This window comes from Orycteropus afer, unplaced genomic scaffold (genome assembly GCF_000298275.1).
Source record: "Orycteropus afer afer isolate SDZICR_OR568_19922 unplaced genomic scaffold, OryAfe1.0 scaffold00166, whole genome shotgun sequence".
Lineage (NCBI taxonomy): Eukaryota > Metazoa > Chordata > Mammalia > Tubulidentata > Orycteropodidae > Orycteropus > Orycteropus afer.
The window spans coordinates 3,269,349-3,290,186 of NW_006921753.1; the positions used below are offsets into that span (position 1 = coordinate 3,269,349).

At 39.0% G+C, this 20,838-nt stretch overlaps 1 protein-coding gene across 1 annotated transcript in view; it reads right to left on the minus strand.

Moving 5' to 3' along the window:
• Positions 1–416: 416 nt before the first annotated feature.
• Positions 417–20,838, minus strand: part of BBX (BBX high mobility group box domain containing) — a 124,935-nt gene continuing 104,513 nt past the window's right edge. Inside the window, exons 11-15 of the mRNA XM_007946567.2 lie at positions 18,785–18,874; positions 17,353–17,412; positions 9,167–9,364; positions 6,766–6,952; positions 417–504 (exon numbers count right to left, since the gene is read on the minus strand). Coding sequence (XP_007944758.1) covers positions 417–504; positions 6,766–6,952; positions 9,167–9,364; positions 17,353–17,412; positions 18,785–18,874 — 623 coding nt within the window. The remainder of the gene's footprint in view (positions 505–6,765; positions 6,953–9,166; positions 9,365–17,352; positions 17,413–18,784; positions 18,875–20,838) is intronic.

Consider the following 20,838-nt stretch of genomic DNA (forward strand, 5'->3'; position numbering starts at 1 on the left):
GCAGTGCGTCAGTTTTTGTTTTTTTGTTTTGTTTTGAAAGAATAACTAGGTCATATACGAAACTAGTTTCATACTCTCTGGTTGGTAAAAGAGATGCTGGATGAGTTACAGTAAAGGCAGTCTTTCACCAAGTTACTGCCTATTACTGTTAAAAGCCTTCAATAGAAAGCAAAGCTCCAGGATCATTTCGTTTCTGCTCATTATCAGACAAATAACACCACCCCAAAGATTCTGGGTTCTGAAAGAACAAACTGGCCCAGGACGCTAACTTCTGCTTCAAGTGAATCTGGGCCGTGTAGGGCAAAAGCACTTGTTAGCAGTCTATATTTTCCACCACATGGACTCGCTAGCATCCCTCGGTAAAGACAAGGCTAGGGTAGTAGGTAAAGCACAATGTTTTACAATGAAAGGGCGCTTCACTGGTCAGCGCAGGAAATAAGTACAGGAGCTTGTGGCATTTCTTTTGGCTGTCCGTCATGGGTGAGTGGAGTTGCTCTCTGACCTCTGTACAATGAGAGGAAGAAAAAAAAGAAAATCATTTATTCATAGTTATGTTATCAGAGTTAGGAGAACATGAGGGATAATAAATAAAAGCTTTCAATATCTTGTTTAACAGTTTCTACTATTTTGTTGTCACTTATGCCATTTAAAACTGTTACAATCTTTTGAACTTTTTTTTTTTTAACTTTATCGTGATTTGGGTGAAAGTTTACAGAGCAAATTCATCTTCTATACAGCAGTTCACATACACTTTTTGTCTCATGACATTGACTGCAATCTCCCACGATGCAACAGCTCTCTTCCCACTTCCTCCCCATATCCACCTCCTTCCTATGTCCTTCCCTCCATGGACTCCTGCCCCTCTGAGCTGTCCCCTGTACATACACAGCCCTTCTATTCTTCCATGATTGAGCTCACCAAGGAGTTTATCTGCCTAATATAAATGTTTAGCTTATATGCCTGTCTTTTGTTTGGCTGGAAGCCACAGGAGTGAGTTCAATTCCAGACCTGAAGGGTGGCTAGGGGCCATAGTCTCAGGGGTTTCACCAGGCTCTATCAGACCAGCAGAGCTGGTGCCTTTTTTTTTTTTTTTTTATGATTTTGAATTCTGTTACACATTGTTCTCCCACTCTATCCAGGATCTCCTGCATAGATCCCCCTCCTCTGAGTGGTTGACAGTGGCAGCCAGGCACCATCTAGCAGACCTTTTTTTTAAAAAAAAAAACAAACAAGATTTTTATCTCAATTGCCCTCATGCAACTCCACAGATATTCTTTGTACCAACCCCATCTCTATTCTGTAGAGCTGAAACCTGAAGCAGCAACATATTTGGGATCATGCTCTATGAAACAGACCACTTCCAATCAAAGGCTGTGGTTTCTGAGCCACTGTCTTTTTCTGGATCCACTGATATTCAAATGATATGTCCCTTTCCTAGTCTTGCCCAAGGATAAAACTCTCCTATAATAATTGATAATCTTAAGGATGATTTCATAAGACATATAATAATAAACCCAATTTAAGACTTAAGGCCAATCAAAGCTATGGTCCCTGAAGAAAGGAGATGGACTGGAATGCTGAAGAAAAAAAACAAAAAAACACCCGAATGAAAAGAAAACAATGAATGAACAAACAATGAACCCTCCTAACTAAAAAAAAGTCTCACAGGCATATGCAGAGGGTGTATGTGGTAGTTCAGTTTTTGTCAATGTGGATGGGCCTGGTTGAGTGGCTGGGCAGTTGGATGTAGTATTCCTCATGAAGAGATGGGCAATCCACCCCATGGTGCAATCTACTGTGAGCAGCTGAGTAGCTGCCTTAGGGGTGTGGCCTGCTTCCTGTATATTAGCAGAAGCCTTGGGGAATGGTCTCTAGCTTATGGCACACCTGAACCCTGCATGCAGCCGAGTCATTCATTGTTTAGCAGCCTACCATGCTCTGTTGACTTTGGGACTTGAATTAATGGCCTGCCGTGTGGTTTGGTGATATCGGGACTGTGCCTTTTTACTTGTCAACTTTGGGCTTGTCAGTCTCAGCAGCCATTAGCTGTCTGAATGAAGAAAAGACTCTAGCTTCAGTGGGCCAGGAGCAAGAGGCAGAGCTGCAGCCCAAAGTTGAGGGGCTTTCACCCAGCCCCTAAAGCCTGGCACTTTGAACTTGGACTTAAAGCTTCCAAACTGTTAGAGAATAAATTCTTATTTGCTCAAGCCATCCCATTTGTGGTATATTCCTGTCAGAGTGGCACTAGGTAACCAAAACAGTGTATACAGGGAAAGAAGGTGAGTACTGACTCTAGATTTTAGACTGTCAACAAATCTAGTCTACATGGGTCAAAATCAACAGACATGAAGGGAGAATGCCAGACAAGACTAGAAAATTCATGGAAATTTCCATAATTTGAATTTGAGCCATGCCAAATAAAGCTGAGTTTTCATTCAGATTTTGCATAATCAGTAGAAAAAAATAAGATTCACTTCATGGTTATGAGAAAACTGTTCAAAATTCTTGGTAATTTCAATAGAACTTTGTATTCTCAAAAGACAAAACTGGACAACTCTTTGACATTGGATAACAAACCTACAAAGCCTAGACAAGGATCACTCACTCCTCTGTCCTACAACTGTCTGTGGTACACAGCACTGTACTGAAGCTCTGTAAAGCAGCAGTAGCAGCAATGTTTTCACTGGGGCAACCTTGTAATATAGTATTTCTTTAAATATAGTATTTTCTTTAGACTAAGTTGAACAAAAGGAGATAATGCAAGATTCAAGTAATATTTGCTCCATGCCTATAACAAGTTTCTTTAAGTGCACATAAAAAAAAAAAAAATCATGTAAATAAAATTACAATGCTTGGGGGTTTCAGAATCTGAGGATCACTTGCCAGCCTAAGATATTAAGATTATAGAAAAACAAAACATGTGTTAGAATCAAACCTCTGGATTAATCTGTTTATCCATGTGTAGATGCTGTTAAGTGCCAACTGTTCAGTGTGTTCAGCTCTTTGTTCAAGACAGAAGACATTAAAATGCTTTTTTTTAACTTTTAAGACCAAACATCTAGTAATATTACAAAAGTAAGAAGAATTTTAATAAATATTTAAAAAGGACACAGGAAGAGGGAGAGAAAAGTGAATAATAAATACCATGCTCTCAACAAAGGTTTGTTCCAATTCTCTATTTCCTGCATTTTGCATAACTGCCTTTTCTGTGTTAGGTTTCTGAACCTAATTTAGTGGCAAGAGGGCAAATGTGATATTTCCAACTCAAACCTCACTGGCCACCTTCTAAAGTATAAATCTAGGTGATGCCTAAGACCAAAAATCAAACCCAAGTTGCCTCATAATGACTCTATAAAAACAAAACAACTCACTGCTGTTGAGTCTAATCCGACTCATAGCGACCCCTCCTTGGGTTTCCGAGGCAGTATCACTACTGAGAAAGAAGTAGGTTGCCCAATCTTCCTTCTGAGGAATGGCTGGTGGGTTTGAACTACCAGCCTCCTGGTTAGCAGTCAAATACCTTAGGCGCTATGCTACCAGAACTAAGCCCGGTACAATTACATTAAGTCTATAGGTACAGACTGGCTGGTAGGTCTGGTTTAACAGGTAAAGGTTAAAGTCAGAACTAAGACTCCCTAGGGTGATCTATCTTTCTTTATATTAAGAATATAAATCATTTGTTAGATTGATAATAAATTCTAATACCCAATATTGTTCTTTCTAATGCAAAGGTGCAGTGCAGTAAATTACACAGTATGGTTTTTCTAGCCATGGTCTTTGTAAAGTCCATGGTGGAATCTGCCATTAGAAACTAAGTAGCACCTGATTATTATCCACCTGGGTTAATTCTGTTGTTGGGATTGGTTAGTTTTGCTACTCTGCCAGGCTTCAAGTGAGCCCTCCTATAGGCAGAGAGGAGGAATAGCTCTCACTGCTGGCTGAGAGAGATGCCTAGCTGAGAGACCGACCTGTGGCTGAGAGACCTACCCATGGCTGAGAAGCCAATCCGTGGCTGAGAGACCGACCCGGTACTGAAAGAGAGATGCCTGGCTGAAAGATGGCAGCAGTGGAACCAAGAGGCATGAGACAAAGCAGCAGGGGCCAGGCCGAAAGGCCAAGGGCCACAGAGGCATGTCTAAGGGCATGGCAGAGGGGAGACTGTCCTGACTGAAGAACTGAATCCTGAGTGTTCCTAAATTTGAGTTGTAGCCTATTGCTTCCCTAATGAACCCCATAATCTGTGAGTGGCGTCTATGAGTTCTCCATGGTCATTGCAATGAATTGTTGAGTCCAGCAGAGAGTTAGTGAGTGCTGTGGGAGGGATGGCTGGTTGTCAGGGTTGGTGAAGGGCTGGAGCGAGGCACCATGTCTGGCCTCACAGATTATAGGCCTTGGGCTGCTGATAGTATTTCTGTCTTCCTTTAGTGGAGTTAGAGGAGATAGGAAGATGCAGCCTCCCTATCCCTTTAGCAGAAGTTAAAAAAGAACCTTTACTCACACCATATTTCCTACACCTGCTGCTACCTATCTTAAGCACCATACTTCAAGAACTACCTCATTTATTCATTCACACATTCATTTGTTCACTCACCCACAGATGTAACAGGAACTAAGGGAGAGTGTCGGGGGACAAGAGCATGAAAAATAAAACCAGAGCTTTGTTTTTGAGACACTCAAAGTACAATGGGAGGAGACACAAAATATGAATAAGTAACTACAACTCAAAGTGGAGCTTTTCTAATAGAAGTACACAAACAGAGTGCAGCAACCACAGGGAAAGGGAGCCCGGGCCATCAAGAAGAAGAATGAGGAGGAGGAGAAAGGACTAGGGCTGAGGACTTTGTTAAAATGTAGATTCTGATTCTATTCTGATTCAGTACATCTGGGGTGGAAAGGCAAATTCTCAGCAGGGAGTCAAACAGGAATGAACCAGTTCGAAGCCTGGTATGAAGGCAAGAGGCTAGCTTATCTGGAAAGTCATTCTATGTGAATGCAGAGCAGGAGTGTGGAAGGTTGAGGAGACATAAGAGCACAAAGTTAAGATGAGGCTTTCTGGTGCTGGAGAATGGGAGTCATGGAAGGTGGGCTAACAGGGCAATATTGTGACTACAGTTATGTTTAGAAGAGAAGGGTTTAAAAGCAGCAAGGGTAGCATGTGGAAGCCTTTTCTGAGCCCTGAATTATGATGCTACTTCAACTTTTGTACTCAGGCATATATTTTAAATTTCTCTTTGTATGTGTATTAGTTTGTCCTCTGTACTGGACTGTAAAACTCCTTGAGTGCCGGAGAAGTGTCTTATGTGTTCGTTATCTCTCTCAGAGACTTTAACGATGCCTGTCAGCATTCACTTGCTGTTAGGAACTTGCAGTGTACATATGCAAAGGAATTCAACTTCTTGGAAATATCTAGAGGCTACCTGTGAGGAAGCATTAGAACTGAAATGTGACAGGTAAAGAACAAGAAGCAAACAAAGCGTATGTCAGTGCCTCCTACAGCTGGATGTGGAAAGGAGGATGAGGCCCAGCAGGTAGGTTCTATGTGAAAGGAAGTAGCTATTCTATGGAAAAGCCACTTTGAGTGAAAATATAAAACACGTAGATATACAAAAAAGATTTTTATCTTCTTATTAAGCAGCACAACACCCAATTAACACTGAGAACTTAATATACTTTCTATGGGCCTTCACCAAATTCAAAGGGCTTTCATGTCTGTGATTTTGTTTGAACCTTATAATGTCATGATTCTTTGAGGATATCATTATGCCTAAAGTAAGATGAGAGAACAGGTCCACAGAAATAAATTACTTCGTATAGTGGACTGGAGTTGGAGATAATTCTAGGCCTTCTGCCTACCATCCATCAGATGCCAAGATGCTCTTCACCAACACCATCCTTAGTTGAGTGTTCACCATGAGCTAGCACTGGACTAAGTGAGCACTTGCTACCTAGTTCATATATTAAGTCTATTGAGAAGACCACTTACTCCCATGTTACAGAAGAAAAAAGTCAGGGAAGAAAGGTTAATGATCTTGCTCAAGATCTAATGCCTAAGGCACTTGACTGCTAACCAGAAGGCTGGTGGTTCAAACCCACCAGCCACTCCTTGGAAGGAAGGTTGGGCAGTCTACTTCCGTAGTGATACTGCTTCAGAAACCCAAGGAGGGGTTGCCATGAGTCGGGTCCGACTTGATGGCACATAACAACAACAACAACATTTGTTTATGTGTTCATTTGGAGACATTTCATTGATATGTTAGTCAGGTTGGCTGTAATCTTTACGGAAACTGATAGTCAGGCCTGGATCTCTTGTGGTAGCCCTGGGTAGGTTCCAAATGGCGACCTTTAGGCTATCAGATGAGCTCAGACCATCTGTGCCACCCAGGGACCTTTCAGTTTATAAATTGCAGAACTAGGACTAAAACCTAGGTCTGAGATCTGACTCCTGTCTGTTCTCTGAGGCTGTTTATGGAAATAAAGTTTAGCCACAGCATGATATATTCAATGTAAAATATTCAGCTGCCTATATTTTCTTATATTTTCCCACACTACTAACTATCACATACACTTTCCTAACACCTCACATAAACAAATGTGTTTTTGAACCAAGTCCCATGAACCTAAGTGCGTAGTCAAAAATGTCAGAAATTCTATTAGAAAGGATGACTTGGGCTTCCATGTTACCTTCTCCATCCATATGCCATGGAAGAGGGTGAAGTTAATCAGAGTGGCCAGGACCCTGGCAGGGCAAGTTTTTCCATCACTAACCTGTGCACATTTTCCATGGCTGCCACCTCCGCCAGTGCAGCAAGGCTAAAGAATGCAGACACGGCAGGCATGTCTGGAGTACTGCTCCGCGTCTCCACCGCGTCGGCATTGTGTGAGCATTCATCATTGCAGTCTGTGTCAGTTGCTTTAGGGAGACTCCTCTGCAGTTGTTCCTTTGGTTTGTCATCTGTAACAAAAGAGAAATCCATCACGAGAGGATCACTCTATTCTCTCCAGCGAAGGGACACAGAGAAAATTCTGTGCCCGTCAAAGTGAAATCAGCTAACATTCGTTACTGCTCACTCTTGCCATCAATTGAATATTAAGGCTTCAACAGAATCTTTTCTCCCACAGTAACAAAGCTCTTTAAGCTCCACTGCAACTATGAGCAGTACTGTGCTGGAAGCTGAGCTGAGAAGCTGTGTTTTATCCAAGGTCAGAAAATGGGTCACTCTTGGATTGAGAGGGAAAACTGGGTGTTGGCCAAAATAAAGCCCAAAGGACTTCTTCAGAGGGGTCTATAGACACTATAAAAAAGCCCTCAAGTACCCAAATGACTAGGCATTTCTGATGAAACCTTAAGTTATGCCCTACTATGGCAACTAGAACTTCTGGTATGCTGTGATACCAACACTTAGATCAGCCTAAGGATCAGAATAATCAATACTGAGATTTCAAGCTGTTAGTTTTATTCTGAAGACCTAATGGAATGAAAACAAAGGGCCCTCTGGTATTTATTAAGAGATGACTAAAATGCTATGCAAGGATACTCTTTGGAAATGAGTACTTTTTTGTTCTATTACATGGTCCTTATAGAGAGAAAAGATTATTTTTATCATAGTTTTAAAATCATTTTAGAGAAAGCAAATCAATAAGGGCTATAGATGTCATATATTAAGTCATGAAAATGCTATGATGTTTTTTTCTATATGAAAGGGAATATTTTCTAAAATGTCTTTCATTTCTCCCTACAAGTGAAAATCAGGCTATTACAACCTACAACATCAAAGTCACAGAACAGAAACCAGAGTTGAAAGGTCAGGAGATAGGGAGGGGGCCTGCTGGGTCGAAACTCAGGAAGGTGAATACTATTCCTCATCCTACTTCTACTTAGTTGAATATATTCAGAAACAAAATTTCCACTCTTCAAGGTTTATCTTTTATATGACAGCAAAACTGGTGGGGGGAGGGTATTAAAGATGCTTTATGATTCTAATAATCTATAAATGCAAAACACAAGAAAAAGTTAACAAATTCACTAATTCTCCTCTAATTCTGAATTTAGCAAGTAACCACCACTGTTGACACTTAGATATACAAATCTGATTACTTATAAACATCACCCTGAAGAAACACTCATTAAAATATTTTTTTTCTATTTACAAAACTATATTCTATTAGAAACTGTATTGGAAGTGGGGGGAATGCTTTCTTCAGGGCTGACAGTAACGCTGGAGGCACTGAAAGGCAGAAAGGCAGCAGCTAAGATCACCAATACCTAGCTGGTGCAGGGCTCCAAGAGGGGACACTGTTGAGTATCACTCACTGATCCCACCTACTATCGTGGGTCTCTTAGGTGATTCTACTGTCACTGAGGCCACCAGGAACAGCAAAAAGACCACAGACCATCACTGAAAATGGGAAAATTCACAATAAAATACAGTTTGGTTAAGGATTGAGAACTCAAGAAATCCATACTCATTTTCAGGTTCCCATAGTGGTCTGAATCAGCATATAGGAGGCTTCTTAATTCATTGGCCTAATATTCTGGCTTCTAGAAGGAAGTAGGTAGGTCTGAGTAGTTACCCTAACATATTCACTGCTGTTGAGTCAGATCCAATTCATAGTGACCCCTCCTTGAGTTTCCGAGGTGGTATCACTATGGAAGTAGATTGCCCAACCTTGCTTCCAAGAAGTGGCTGGTGGGTTTGAACTGCCAGCCTTCTGGTTAGCAGTCGAATGCCTTAGGCACTATGCCACCAGAGCTCCTTATTCTGGTTTCTAGTGGCTTGAAAAGTAAACTGTGAAGGTAACTGATTCATCTAGCACTTTTAAAATTCTGGGCTTTTGGGGAATTTACCTAATCAGTACTGTTTTGGTGCACGCTGAGAAAGGGAAAATGATGCTGACAATCGTAGATAGTGTCTTACCTTTCTAGGAATTCTAGAAATGCTCTTGGAAAAAGAACTATAATTTTAAAACATGGACTATAACATGTACATTGGGGGTGTCTTCAGATAATTAGTTGTCAAAGAGATTGACAAAGAGAAAATTTAACTGTAATGAAATTCACAGAATAGCTCCATTTTTCAATAACGATCTTGTGCTGCTGGCCCATGCGGCATGGCACCATGATGATCACCTACTTGCTCTCATATTCTCTAAGGCTCCCTCTTCTTACCCAAAGTACCTCCTGCTGGTGATACCCGGCCATCTGCTGTCCTGACAAGGTGTGTGATCTTGGTTTTCCTTGCTTTTCTCTTTTGGCTACCCACCAAAGGTTCATGCGCTGTTGTTGGCTCTGGAGTGTTGAGAATGGATGGAGCATTTTTAATCTTATGAGCAGGCTCTGTGGTGTTTTTGTCTTCTGAAAATATGGCTGAAATAAGACAAACCACATGTATAGTTATACACAAGAATGCAAGGCACCAAGATTGTTTTTGAAAGGAAACACTTTTAGGGTCTGATCCATCTGAAGGGAAAATTTATATCCAGAGTTTTCAAAGCATTTATGGAAAAAGAAATAAAATATTGTCCATATTTGTTTTTACTAGTTAATTATATTTGCATTGAGAGATTGCAGAGGATTAAGATGTCCTCTCTCTAACAGAACACTGAACCAAGAGGCCTCTGGAGTAATGTTTCCAAGTATTTAGATTTTGCAGGTTGGTGGGGAAGATTTGCATGCAAATCTCAGTAATGTCTCAATAAACAACAAGTCTTATATGTTGTGGTCGGGGTGTCTATCTGAGATCCTTGTGGTCACTGGGGTCTCCAAAGGATGATAAAGGTTTCTTTTCTTCTGAGGACACTTAGATTAAATATATGCTTCTTAAATTTACAGGTGTGGCATTTTTAATTTCTAATCTATGTAACCGTCTGACGGATCTAGTATATTTGCGGAAAAAAAAGAAAAGAAGAAGGCAGCTATGAATTCTCAAGATCTTTGCCTTGGAAATAAATGCCCTTTGTCTTGAAGATGTCTGAGAAGAAGAGGTTGATTACAGACTTCCCATTCCAAGACAAATGGAAAATAATTAGCATTACACCAAAAAAAAAAAAAAAAAAAGTATCCACCCAGAAGATTTGTGGCTTGGGCATACCTCAATATTGTGTCACATGGTTGTGTAAAGATAAGCTGAAGAAAATAGAGCTGTTCTTAAACTCCAAAAAACTATTTGGCAATGCTCCCAAATACCCTTTCAAGCAAATAATCAAAATCAGGAAAAAAACTCCTTTTCAAATTGCACATGTATACTCAGTTCAAACAGATCTACCTCAATAGCTGACTACTTTTGATGTTAGGTATTTAATCTTAAGAGTATTTATACTTTGGTATTTAGCTTAATTAATACAGACCAGTGGTGCAATCAATATATATTAAAATTTTTAAAAATAATTTTTTTCAATGGAAGTTTCTAGAAAAGAAAATATAATCTGGTTAGAAAACCTTAAGAAAAGTTTCATGACTCTAGCCTTAAAATTCAAAGCTTCCTAAAAGTATACCAAAAAACCAAAATTATTGCCAATGAGTCAATTCCAACTGATAGTGACCCAATAAAAGAGTAGAATAGCCCCTCAGGGTTTTTGGAGCTACATTCTTTGTGGAAGCAGACTGCCACATCTTTCTGCCATGAAGTGGCTAGTGGGTTTGAAGCACCAACATTTTGGTTAACAGTTGAGTGCTTAACAGTGCATGTCAGGGCTCCTTCTTAAAACTTTAAAGAAGACAAAATCTGAGTTTACAATGAGCATTAAATAACCTCTATCACTCAGTCACAAGCTTCAGAATTTCTAGTTTCGTACCCAGATCCATCATCTACACCTTTTGATAATATTGGGATAACTGTTTACTTCTCTAGTATGATCACTACATTAGAGACCGTCCTTCCAGAAAGACCACTAAGTTCTTTCTTCTTCAAGTTCCTCTTCCCAGAAAAAACTCAGAACTTGTGGAAATAATGGTATAATGTTGTTGTTGTTGTTATGTGCCATCGAGTCGGCCCCGACTCATAGCGACCCCTCCTTGGGTTTCCGAGGCAGTATCACTACGGAAGTAGGATTGCCCAACCTTCCTTCTGAGGAGTGGCTGGTGGGTTTGAACCGCCAGCTGTCTGGTTAGCAGGCAAGTGTCTTAGCCACTATGCTACCAGAGCTCCAAAAATGAAGGGTATATTACAACTGTTTGCAGAAAGAAAGCATCAAGAAGGTAAAGAAGGGGTTTGGACATCAGAAAAGGAAGATAGCTGGTTTCTATGGAGATCATGAAGTATGGAAATAATGCAGTCATAAAGAGATCCAGCTTCTACTCTTCATTTTTCTGTTTACTAACTTTGGCAACATGGGTCTCAATGCTCTCATGTGAAGATGCGAGTTGGAATAGATTAGTGCTAAAGTAGTCATCCAGCTCAAAAAGTTGGTTGGTGTTGCTAAATAGTGTACATTCAGTACCCTTGGCCAGGGAAAAAATAAGCCATCAGCCAGCTCCAGAGTCAGAAGGCTGAGAAACAGCGCTCCCTTGACTAATACTAGGCTGTTGAGTTTTTGTTGTGTATATGTATGTGTGCATGTGCTAGAGAAAGAGTGAACACATGAGAGCCTTCAAAGTAAGGTTTCATGTCTGCTCAACGGTTGCTGCTTTTTTCCTGTTTGTCCCAGATCAATTGGTAAATACACAGTAAGAAGCCAAGGGCATAACCACAAAGGGACTGAAAATGGGAAGTACAGTATAAAAGCGCACTGTGACCAGGGAAAACCCAGAAACTAGCAGACAGGAAGCCAGAGGATCAAAGGTGGGTTGGCCAATAGATGTGGGAATTAATACCTAGATGTCAGAGAAGCAGGTGATGGTAAAGGAGTTGGTAAGTTTCCAGGCCAAGTGGAAGAGAAAAAAAAGGAGAATACATTGAAAGTTCTCATAAAGTCCTGAAAATGAGACAATGCCACCTGGAGAGATGTCTTTTCTATACTTACTCTTTGGTCAAGTAGTGATCATGAGGACTACAGATTATCTACCTTGCTAGAGTCTGGAATAGTTGGTAAGACTGGGTGCTGCCACATCTCTTTGACCAGGGGACAACCCTAGAACACACTGCCTTGTTTGATAGCCTAACTAGACGACAGCCTCAGATAATAGGCTTTAGGGGGAACCCTCTCCTAAGACAGAAGAATTGAGGAAGGTGGGTCAGGCCAAGTCAAAGAAGCAGTGTGTGGGACACAACAGTAGACGGAATCTGGCAACATTAGCAAAGCAAAGGAAGGCTGGTATCAAGAAACATGAAAAGAAAGGAGCTCAGAGAGGGAAATAAGCTTGAAAGGTAGGTACAAAGACATTAAGCCAGTTGGTTCCTCCCCACCCCTAAACTAAAGGAAAGATGGGAAAAGAAAGGCTCTGTCCTCAAAAGCAAATTATTCATTTCTCTTTCAGCTTTTAATTGAACACGCAGAACTATCCCAGCCCTGCAGATCAAATCCACAGGGCTAGTTTTCACACTCAGCCGTAGTCATAACCCATGTAGAGAGTATCTTCTGAGAATGACAATGCGAGCTCACTCTTGGAGCCACATTAGGAATGTAGCAATAAGAGACTGTCTTATTTTCCAAACTCCACTCCCAAAATGGGGAGAAAGTTATCTGGAAAAGCAGCTTTACACTTATATTGTACCTTAGGAGGCCACTAGAGTGTTCTGGAGTCATGAATCTATCCCAACTAGGGGATTCAAATGTGTACTGAAATTATTACAGCCAAAATCTGAAACCTCATCACTTTTGGTTGGTCTCCCATGAGCTGAAGCAGCAGTCAGATGCTGAATGGAGCACAGGGAAAAAAAATAAAAAAAAATAAAAGGAATTGAGCCTTATTTAACATCCTGGGAGACTTTGCTGAAGCTCTATAGCAACTATTTCAAAACTGAGAAAAGAGATAACCTATGTGCTGTGGAACACATTTGAAGATTGAACTATAAATCAGATTCTGCTTGTAATTAGATTTATATATCGCAAACAACAACAACATAAATTAACGTCCTGGAGTTTCCTAGAAGTTTTTATTTTGGTTTTGTTTTCTAGTAAGATACCACTGCTATTTATGTGAACCAAGTAAGAGTAAAAAGTCTACAGATATGTAGTGACCAATGAGTTTTAGTGAAAAGAGTCATGGTTTCTTTCCTTCTTGGTTTTATTGTTTGAGTTTTCAATTTCTTCATGTATTTGGGGCTAATAAACCTTCCTTTATTCTCTGGGGCTGCTGTCAAGACTGATTAAAAAAAAAATCATACATACACACACACACATATATACCTACACACTATATAATAATATTAAGTACTAAGCATTATTACGTCATCATTACTATTAAGGCACTTGACTGCTAACCAGAAGGCTAGTGGTTCAAACCCACCAGCCACTCCTCAGAAGGAAGATGGGGCAATCTACTTCCGCAGTGATACTGCCTCGGAAACCCAAGGAGGGGTTGCTATGAGTCGGATCCGACTCGATGGCACATAACAACAACAACAAGAGCTTAGCCATGAATATATGACCCAATAAGTTGGTGGAAAAATAAACACAGTGGCAAAGGTAGGTCTTGTCTTCTGGGTTTGTGTGAAAATTTTACCTTTAATTATTCTATGCCATAATAATTTATTATTTTTTTAATGATATGAAAAATTTTTAGGATGCAGCTTAGCCACTTTGAATTTTAAAAGCATGGTGGAAGACATTTATGATAAATTATTATAAATTTAGCACTCGAACCTGATGCATTACCATCTTAAGGTTCTGATACTTTCAGAGACCAAAAGAAAAGAATCAAAAACCAATAATACACAGAGTGGTATAAAGAAAGTCTAGTGTACTTCTAAGTTATTCACATTAATAGAACCCAGCAATAGCTGAGTAACTACATAACATGAGATGAATCAACATTTCTATTACAGACATCAGCTTCAAACCAGGGCTCTGAGAACTGGTTCATTCAGGTTCGACTCCCTGCTAAGAATTTGCTTTTCCATCCCAGATATACTAAATTATAATCTACTTTTTAACAAGATTCCCAAAGCCCTGTTTCAAACATGTCCCACTTTTGCCTAGAATAACTTACAAATATTAAAATTATCTGGATTATGGTTTAAATTTCTGTCCCTCCACATTTATACCTTTCAAGGTAAAGTTTTAATAAGCAGTGATACGGTTGTAGGTGAGAGAGAGGATGAGGTAAAGGGTCTAGATAATTTACATAGTCTATAAAGCCTATAGTTACCACCGCAATAAGTAACTGCTGGGGACAGTATGAAAATAACCAAAAAACAAAACAAAACAAAAAACAAAAGTCACTTTAAATCAAGGCTACAAACTGATTCTTTCTGGTTTAGTCATGGCCAATGAAACCAAACTAGGAAGGAACAAAATTAGCAAAATGTGCGGGCCTGGAATGATAAGCAGAAAGGGAAAATTATGGGTCAACTCCCAGCTAGAAATGTAATATCCCTCTTAGAATCTTGCCTGGCACATTGGAAACAATGGTGCCCTACTCAAAGATGGTGGCCAATTATCCTGCTTTGAATGTGTGTCACACTCCACAGTCCTAGCAGTAATCACATATTCTGCATCAGGCTCCTGAAAGGGCTCACTACACCTTGGGTCCATGTCTCCCACTCCAGGGCTTTGACCCATAATTTTTCTATTCTGATTATTGCTCTAGGCACTCACATTTTGCAAATTCTAGTCCATCCTGGTTTTGCTTCACCAGCCATGACTGAATTGGTTTGAACTAGTTCAAAGTTCTGCTTTAAATAACTGGTAATCTGTGATATTCATACTACTGTGATTCCTTTTTTTCCTAGCTTTGTAAAATGAGTTTGCACTCTACAATACAGGACATGCAGTTTTTAGTGCATCTTCTCCAAAACTGTGTTTCACATACATTAATAATGAATGTAATTAAATATGTCTAATAGTAGTAACTCTTCTTCTACCAAACCACTGGGACTGCATGTAAGACTCAAAATTTATTTACTTCTGCCCAAAAGGGCAGAAAATTAGGGCTCTAGAATATGGTACTTTCAGGATCACTACATGTACTCAGGCACCCCAGTAATAAAATCATCAAGTGTTAAAGGGGAAATGGAATTTAAAGTGCATGTAGTACTACGTATCACCATTTACCCCACCCCCTAAACACATGTATTATATACATATTTAGAATAAATGTGGAGAGTGAATCTCAGTGAAATATCTAATCTACTGAAAAATTCTAATTAGTGGCAGAGCTGAGACTGGAAAGCAGGTTTCCTATTTCTTAGGGAACTGCTCTTTCTACCACACTGCACATATTGCCTTTTCTTTCATGTGACGTACAGTTTTCAGTGATTAAAAAACTAAATATTTAGAACATAGATGAACCCTCGAAACTAGTGCCCTAAAATAACCTTTGAACTTGGAATAAAGCTATTTCTGGAGGTCACCTTTCAGCCAAATAATAGATTGGCTTATCAAATAAACACTCTTGAGTATCAAGAGTATCACTCTTGAGTAATGTGTTACCTTAAAGAATCAACTATATGAGACAAATGATCAACATTTACCCCAAAGCAAAAGATGAGAAAGTAAGGAGGGGAAAGAAACCTAGATCAATGGAAACAGAACTAACAGAACAGTAATAATGAGAAAGCTGACACATTGTGAAAATTGTTACCAATGTCACAGAAAAATCTGTATGAAAACTGTTAAATGGAAACCTAATTTGCCATGTAAACTTTCACCTAAAACACAATTTTATATATGTATGCACACACACACACACACACATATACATATTTTATATATATATATATATATATAAAATTTAGAACACTGTCACTTCAGGCGAAGAGTAATGTGGTCTTAAACACTGTCTGTTTTAGGTTCTTCTGACAGTTCATCAGTATCTTATGTTTATCAAATCTGTGTAGAATGTATTTTTTAAATGCATCAGAGCTAATGCATCAATTTTGAAATTTGAGTATTTAATGCTGAGAACAGCAAGGCAGTTTACACTTTTTTTTTTTTTGACAGTGTTTAAGCAGAAACAATACTCCTAGGAGTTGTGAATATGAAATTAACAGGTCAGAAAATAGACATACTCTGGCATTTCCTGTAAAACGACACAAACACAGATAGATATGGGGCTCATATGAAACATGGCTTCCAATAAAAAAACTGCCATGTTTAATAATAACTCAAATGACAAATTTGAATCTTTTTGATAAACATCTTTAAACTTGAGTATTTTTGATAAATGAATTAGGCCAAAGGTGCATTTTATTTTTTCCTTCTTGGTAAAGGAATGGTAGTATATAATAGCAATGGATCGGGAATCATGAGATGTGGCCCTGGTCATTAAGTTACCCTCTCTGGACATAAGAGAATCACAGGAGTTGGACTGGATGGTTTCTAAGATCCTTTCTAGCTCTAAACTGAACTGACTTCTAATGAAGGATGACAAAAAGTGATCAGCTTTTTAAAAATGTCTGTAATGGAAAAAAGGAAATCAATGGGACAAAGGGAGGGGATGATCCCTTAACTATCACAGACATTAGGATTTACCTAAAGGGTTCAATATTGAACAGAAATTAGATGAAATTACAAATAAATATTATTGACTGAAATGGAATGTGTACCGAGGATCTACAACACTGCTAATACTGAACTTTTCTTTGGCAATACATAAGCCTCAGATTATTCTACTTTAACACATATAGAGGTATGGGGAAGAGGACTCTGGGAGGCACAGTTTGCTTTTGGCTACTAACCAAAAGTTGGCTATTCTAACCCCATCAGAAGCACAGTCTGGTGAAAGAAAGGGTTGGTGATCTGCTTCCATAAAGAGCATGGCCAAGAAAAGCCTAAGGAGCAGAGCTACTCTGTAACATGAGAGGTCACCTCAATCAAAGTTGATACCATGGCAATCTTTTCTTGGTTTTAGAGGTATGAGGAGATGTGTGAGGGAAAAAGTTCAGTTCAGGAATCAATTCTGCATGCTTGCCTATGCCCAGCCAAAGAGGAGAGCCCCATAATGCCCTACTCTGACTGCCAAAAGCATCTGTCTGCAACATGAAGTGCAATGGTGTGTATTTTTAGCTACAAATAACTTGAATTTCTGTTTAATGTGGTTCAAAGGTTACAAAGCCCCTTAAACAAATTAAACTGCACATGAAACATTGCCTGACTTAGCAGAGTCCTGATAAATAATAGTTTTGTTATGAAAATGAAAAATAACCTAATTATAGACAAGCAGGTCTAATGTTATTGGTTAAGCCTATATAAATTATACCCTTTTCAGCATAGTTAAACTATTTGAAATTATACAATGAATATGGCTTCTTTTACCTTCTGTAGGGTGAACGGCATCAAAGAAGAGTTGCTTGTTTGACCATTTATCCCCACTTCCTAAAAACAATGACACAAAAGGAAAAGAAAAATGAAACTCTACTCCTAGTACAGACGGAAAAAAAAAAAAAGGGTATAACATAAAACAACTTAAAATGTATAAAACATGAAACATCTCACAAATGAAGCTAAATTTTATTTTAGCTACTTAATTGTCAAAACTGGATTTGCTACCCAAAATAACGAGATTTTATAGAAAATGGATTAAAAATAAATTAATCTTTTATGAAATCTATTGTTGGATCATTTCTATGATTTTAATCATGGTAATCTGAAGATCAGTTAAAAGCAGATGAAAGGTAACATTTTACCTAAAGAATGTTTTCCTGCTGGAACCAGAGAAAGAGTACTATCACTATACAAGCAAAAGAGGCTGAATTAGAAGTGAAAATAAAGTAAAAATTAAGTGAAAGGTCACACACAAGAACACACAGGTACATGTCTACACATGGAAGACAGCTACATTTAAAGTCTTATTCAAGAAACATGAAATGCCTCACATTTGGCCATGCAACTAGAATGCAAATGGGCATTGGATGAGTAGGTTCATGGTAGTCATGATATCAACACATGCAGGGAGACGCTAAAGAAAAGCCTGACTTCCAGGACATGTGGCTGTACTGAGCCAGATGGGAAGATTTATCTTTTATGTGAAAGGAAAGGAGTTCTGACCTTTGAGAAGAAAGAGGTTTTAAGATGAGCCCTGAAGAGGTTCAAGGGCTCATCAAGATCCTAACAATGAAATAGATGTTGAGAGTACAGGGGAGTGGTGGAGTGCAGTAAATCTCTAGTGCCCTCTGGAATGCTGTGTGACTGAAGGAGGTGGGAAGAAGAGTCTAGCAATGATGAAGCATTTGGATGGAAAAAAAAGAGAGGTAGGTTATGATTTAGGAGTAGAGAAAAAGGTCCACAAGAATCCTTAAGTGTCAGAGAAGGTATAGAAATTGTGGGGCTTTCACATGAATATGAAACTGGTACAGTTTCAGGAAATAGGAAAATGTAGCCCTGGTATGAAGGCTGCCAAACATGAGGAAAACAAGAATTAACAGTCAAAGGAAACAGGTGAATAACAGTTCAAGAAGACTAAATTAAAAAATGTACCAGATGAGTAGCAGCAATTTTAAGTTTCCCATGGAACTCTAAAAATAGAGACAAATAGGAGTTTTGACTAGGGCTCCAAGTGAAGGAAATCTCTCTTTGCAATTAGCTGTGGAGTCTAGGAATAATGAATGTGCCTGCGTCAGGAGTTGATGACGTTGAAGCAAGCAAAGGAGAGGAGAGGGCACAGGCGGTACACTGAAGCATTACTCAACGATGAATTCACAATGGAGGTGGCCAAGAAACCTTAATGGAGGATGGAAGGCACCAATACCTTTTTCTGGAACATTAGGCTTCTCCTTTTTGTGCTTATATTTGCTGACAATTTTGTGGAATAAGTTCTTTTTCTGAGACTGGAATGGACCTACAGACAATATTAATATAAATATATCTTAATTCACAATGTTCTAAATAATTGCACCCTCCTCCCACCTATGGAATAAGCAAACTGATTTGCAAGAATATCATCTTGCATCTTCACTTATGTAACTAACACTGTGCCTTTAGTTAGGCTTATTTAAAAAACAGTGAGATTTGTCTTAGAAATGTGTGGGGTGGAAGCCTCCATTAGGGCTGGATTACTCGAAGCAGAAACTGGAGATTTACTGAGTACTGAAATGATAGCTTATGGCTTTTAAGAGACAGACTACAGCCAATAACAGCAGAGTACCTTTAGTCTGTAATCGGGCAAAGATTTAACTTTAAAGATTCCTAAATACCAGGAAGGAAGGGATAATGTGAATTTCATTACTCCTAAGAAAATCATTTTCACAAGGACTGTGTTTTCAGGACAAAGTTTGGCCTGATCCAGTAGCTTTCTGGCCTTTTCTGAGAATATTCTAGGAAGAAAAAAGTCATTTTAAAATAGAAAAATAGCTACCCCGTAACCTCAAGACAAAAAAACAAACTTTTTTTCTGAGGTGAGAAGTCTCAGATTCTACCTTAGTTTTCTAAGATAAATACAAAAGAATTAAGAGTTTTACATTTCCAATCAGAAATACCACTACTGATCTCCAAAACACAGGCTGCATTTTAGACTTAGCTGATATTCCCAAGTTAAACATTTTACATAATTTTTTCTGCTTCCTCATCTGTAAATGGGGATAATACCTAACTCATAGAGTTAATGTGAGGTTGAAAAAGTGAGTACTTTCATAAGCTGCTACTGCCGTATCGATGTACCTACCAACATCTGCACCCACGTGCTATGCAAATTCCTGCCAGAGGTGAACTATCTATGTTTTCATGCTTAGAATCATCTCTCTCTAGTACATCATTCTCATCAGTATACAAACATGTTACTTCTAACAACAACAACAACAACAACAAGCTTCTTTGACCAAACATCTGCCACATCAGATACTGTTCCAATTCTTTGTTCCCCTATGAAGCAAAAGCAGCTCTGGTAGCATAGTGCCTAAGGCACTTGACTGCTACAGAAGGCTGGTGGTTCAAACCCACCAGCCACTCCTCGGAAGGAAGGTTGGGCAATCTACTTCCATAGTGACAACACCTCGGAAATCCAAGGAGGGGTCGCTATGAGTCAGGGATGACTCAACAGCACATAACAACAACGTTGTCCATTTTTGTATCTTTAGAGAAACGTCTATTCAGATCCTTTGCTGTTTTTATTTGGGTTGTCTTTTTAATAACTAAGTTGTAAGAGTTCTAGATGATAGTCCCTTATCAGATACGTGATTTACAAATATTTTTTCCCATTCTGTGGGTTGTCTTTTCACTTTGTTCTTAGTCCTCTGAAACACACAAGTTTATACTTTTGACAAAGTAGGATCAACAACATTTTCTTTCATTTCCCACCCTTTTGGTGTCATCTTTAAGAAGCCATGGCTCAATCCAAGATCATGATGATTTATCCCTATTTTTTTTCTCTTCCAGAATTTTATACTTTTATATTTACATTTAGTTTTTTGATCATTTTGAGTTAATGTCTCTATATGGCATGAGGGTCCAATCTCATATTTTTGCATAATGTTAATATCTGGTAACTAAGCAGCATTTGTTGAAAACACTATTCTTTCCCTAAGTGGTTTTGGCATTCTTATAAAAAATAAGGTGACTAAAAACACATGAAGAAGCCCTGGTGGTACAGTCGTTAAGTGCATGGCTATGAACCAAAAGGTGGTTTGAACCCACCAGCCGCTCTGCAGAAGAAAGGTGTGGCAATTTGCTTCCATAAAGAGTACAGCTTTGGAAACCCTATATAAGAAACATATTCTGTCCTGTAGAGTGGTTGAGTCGGAATCAACTTGACTGCAACAGGTGGTGGTGCTAGATAAATATGGGTTTATTTTGGATTTTCCATTCTAT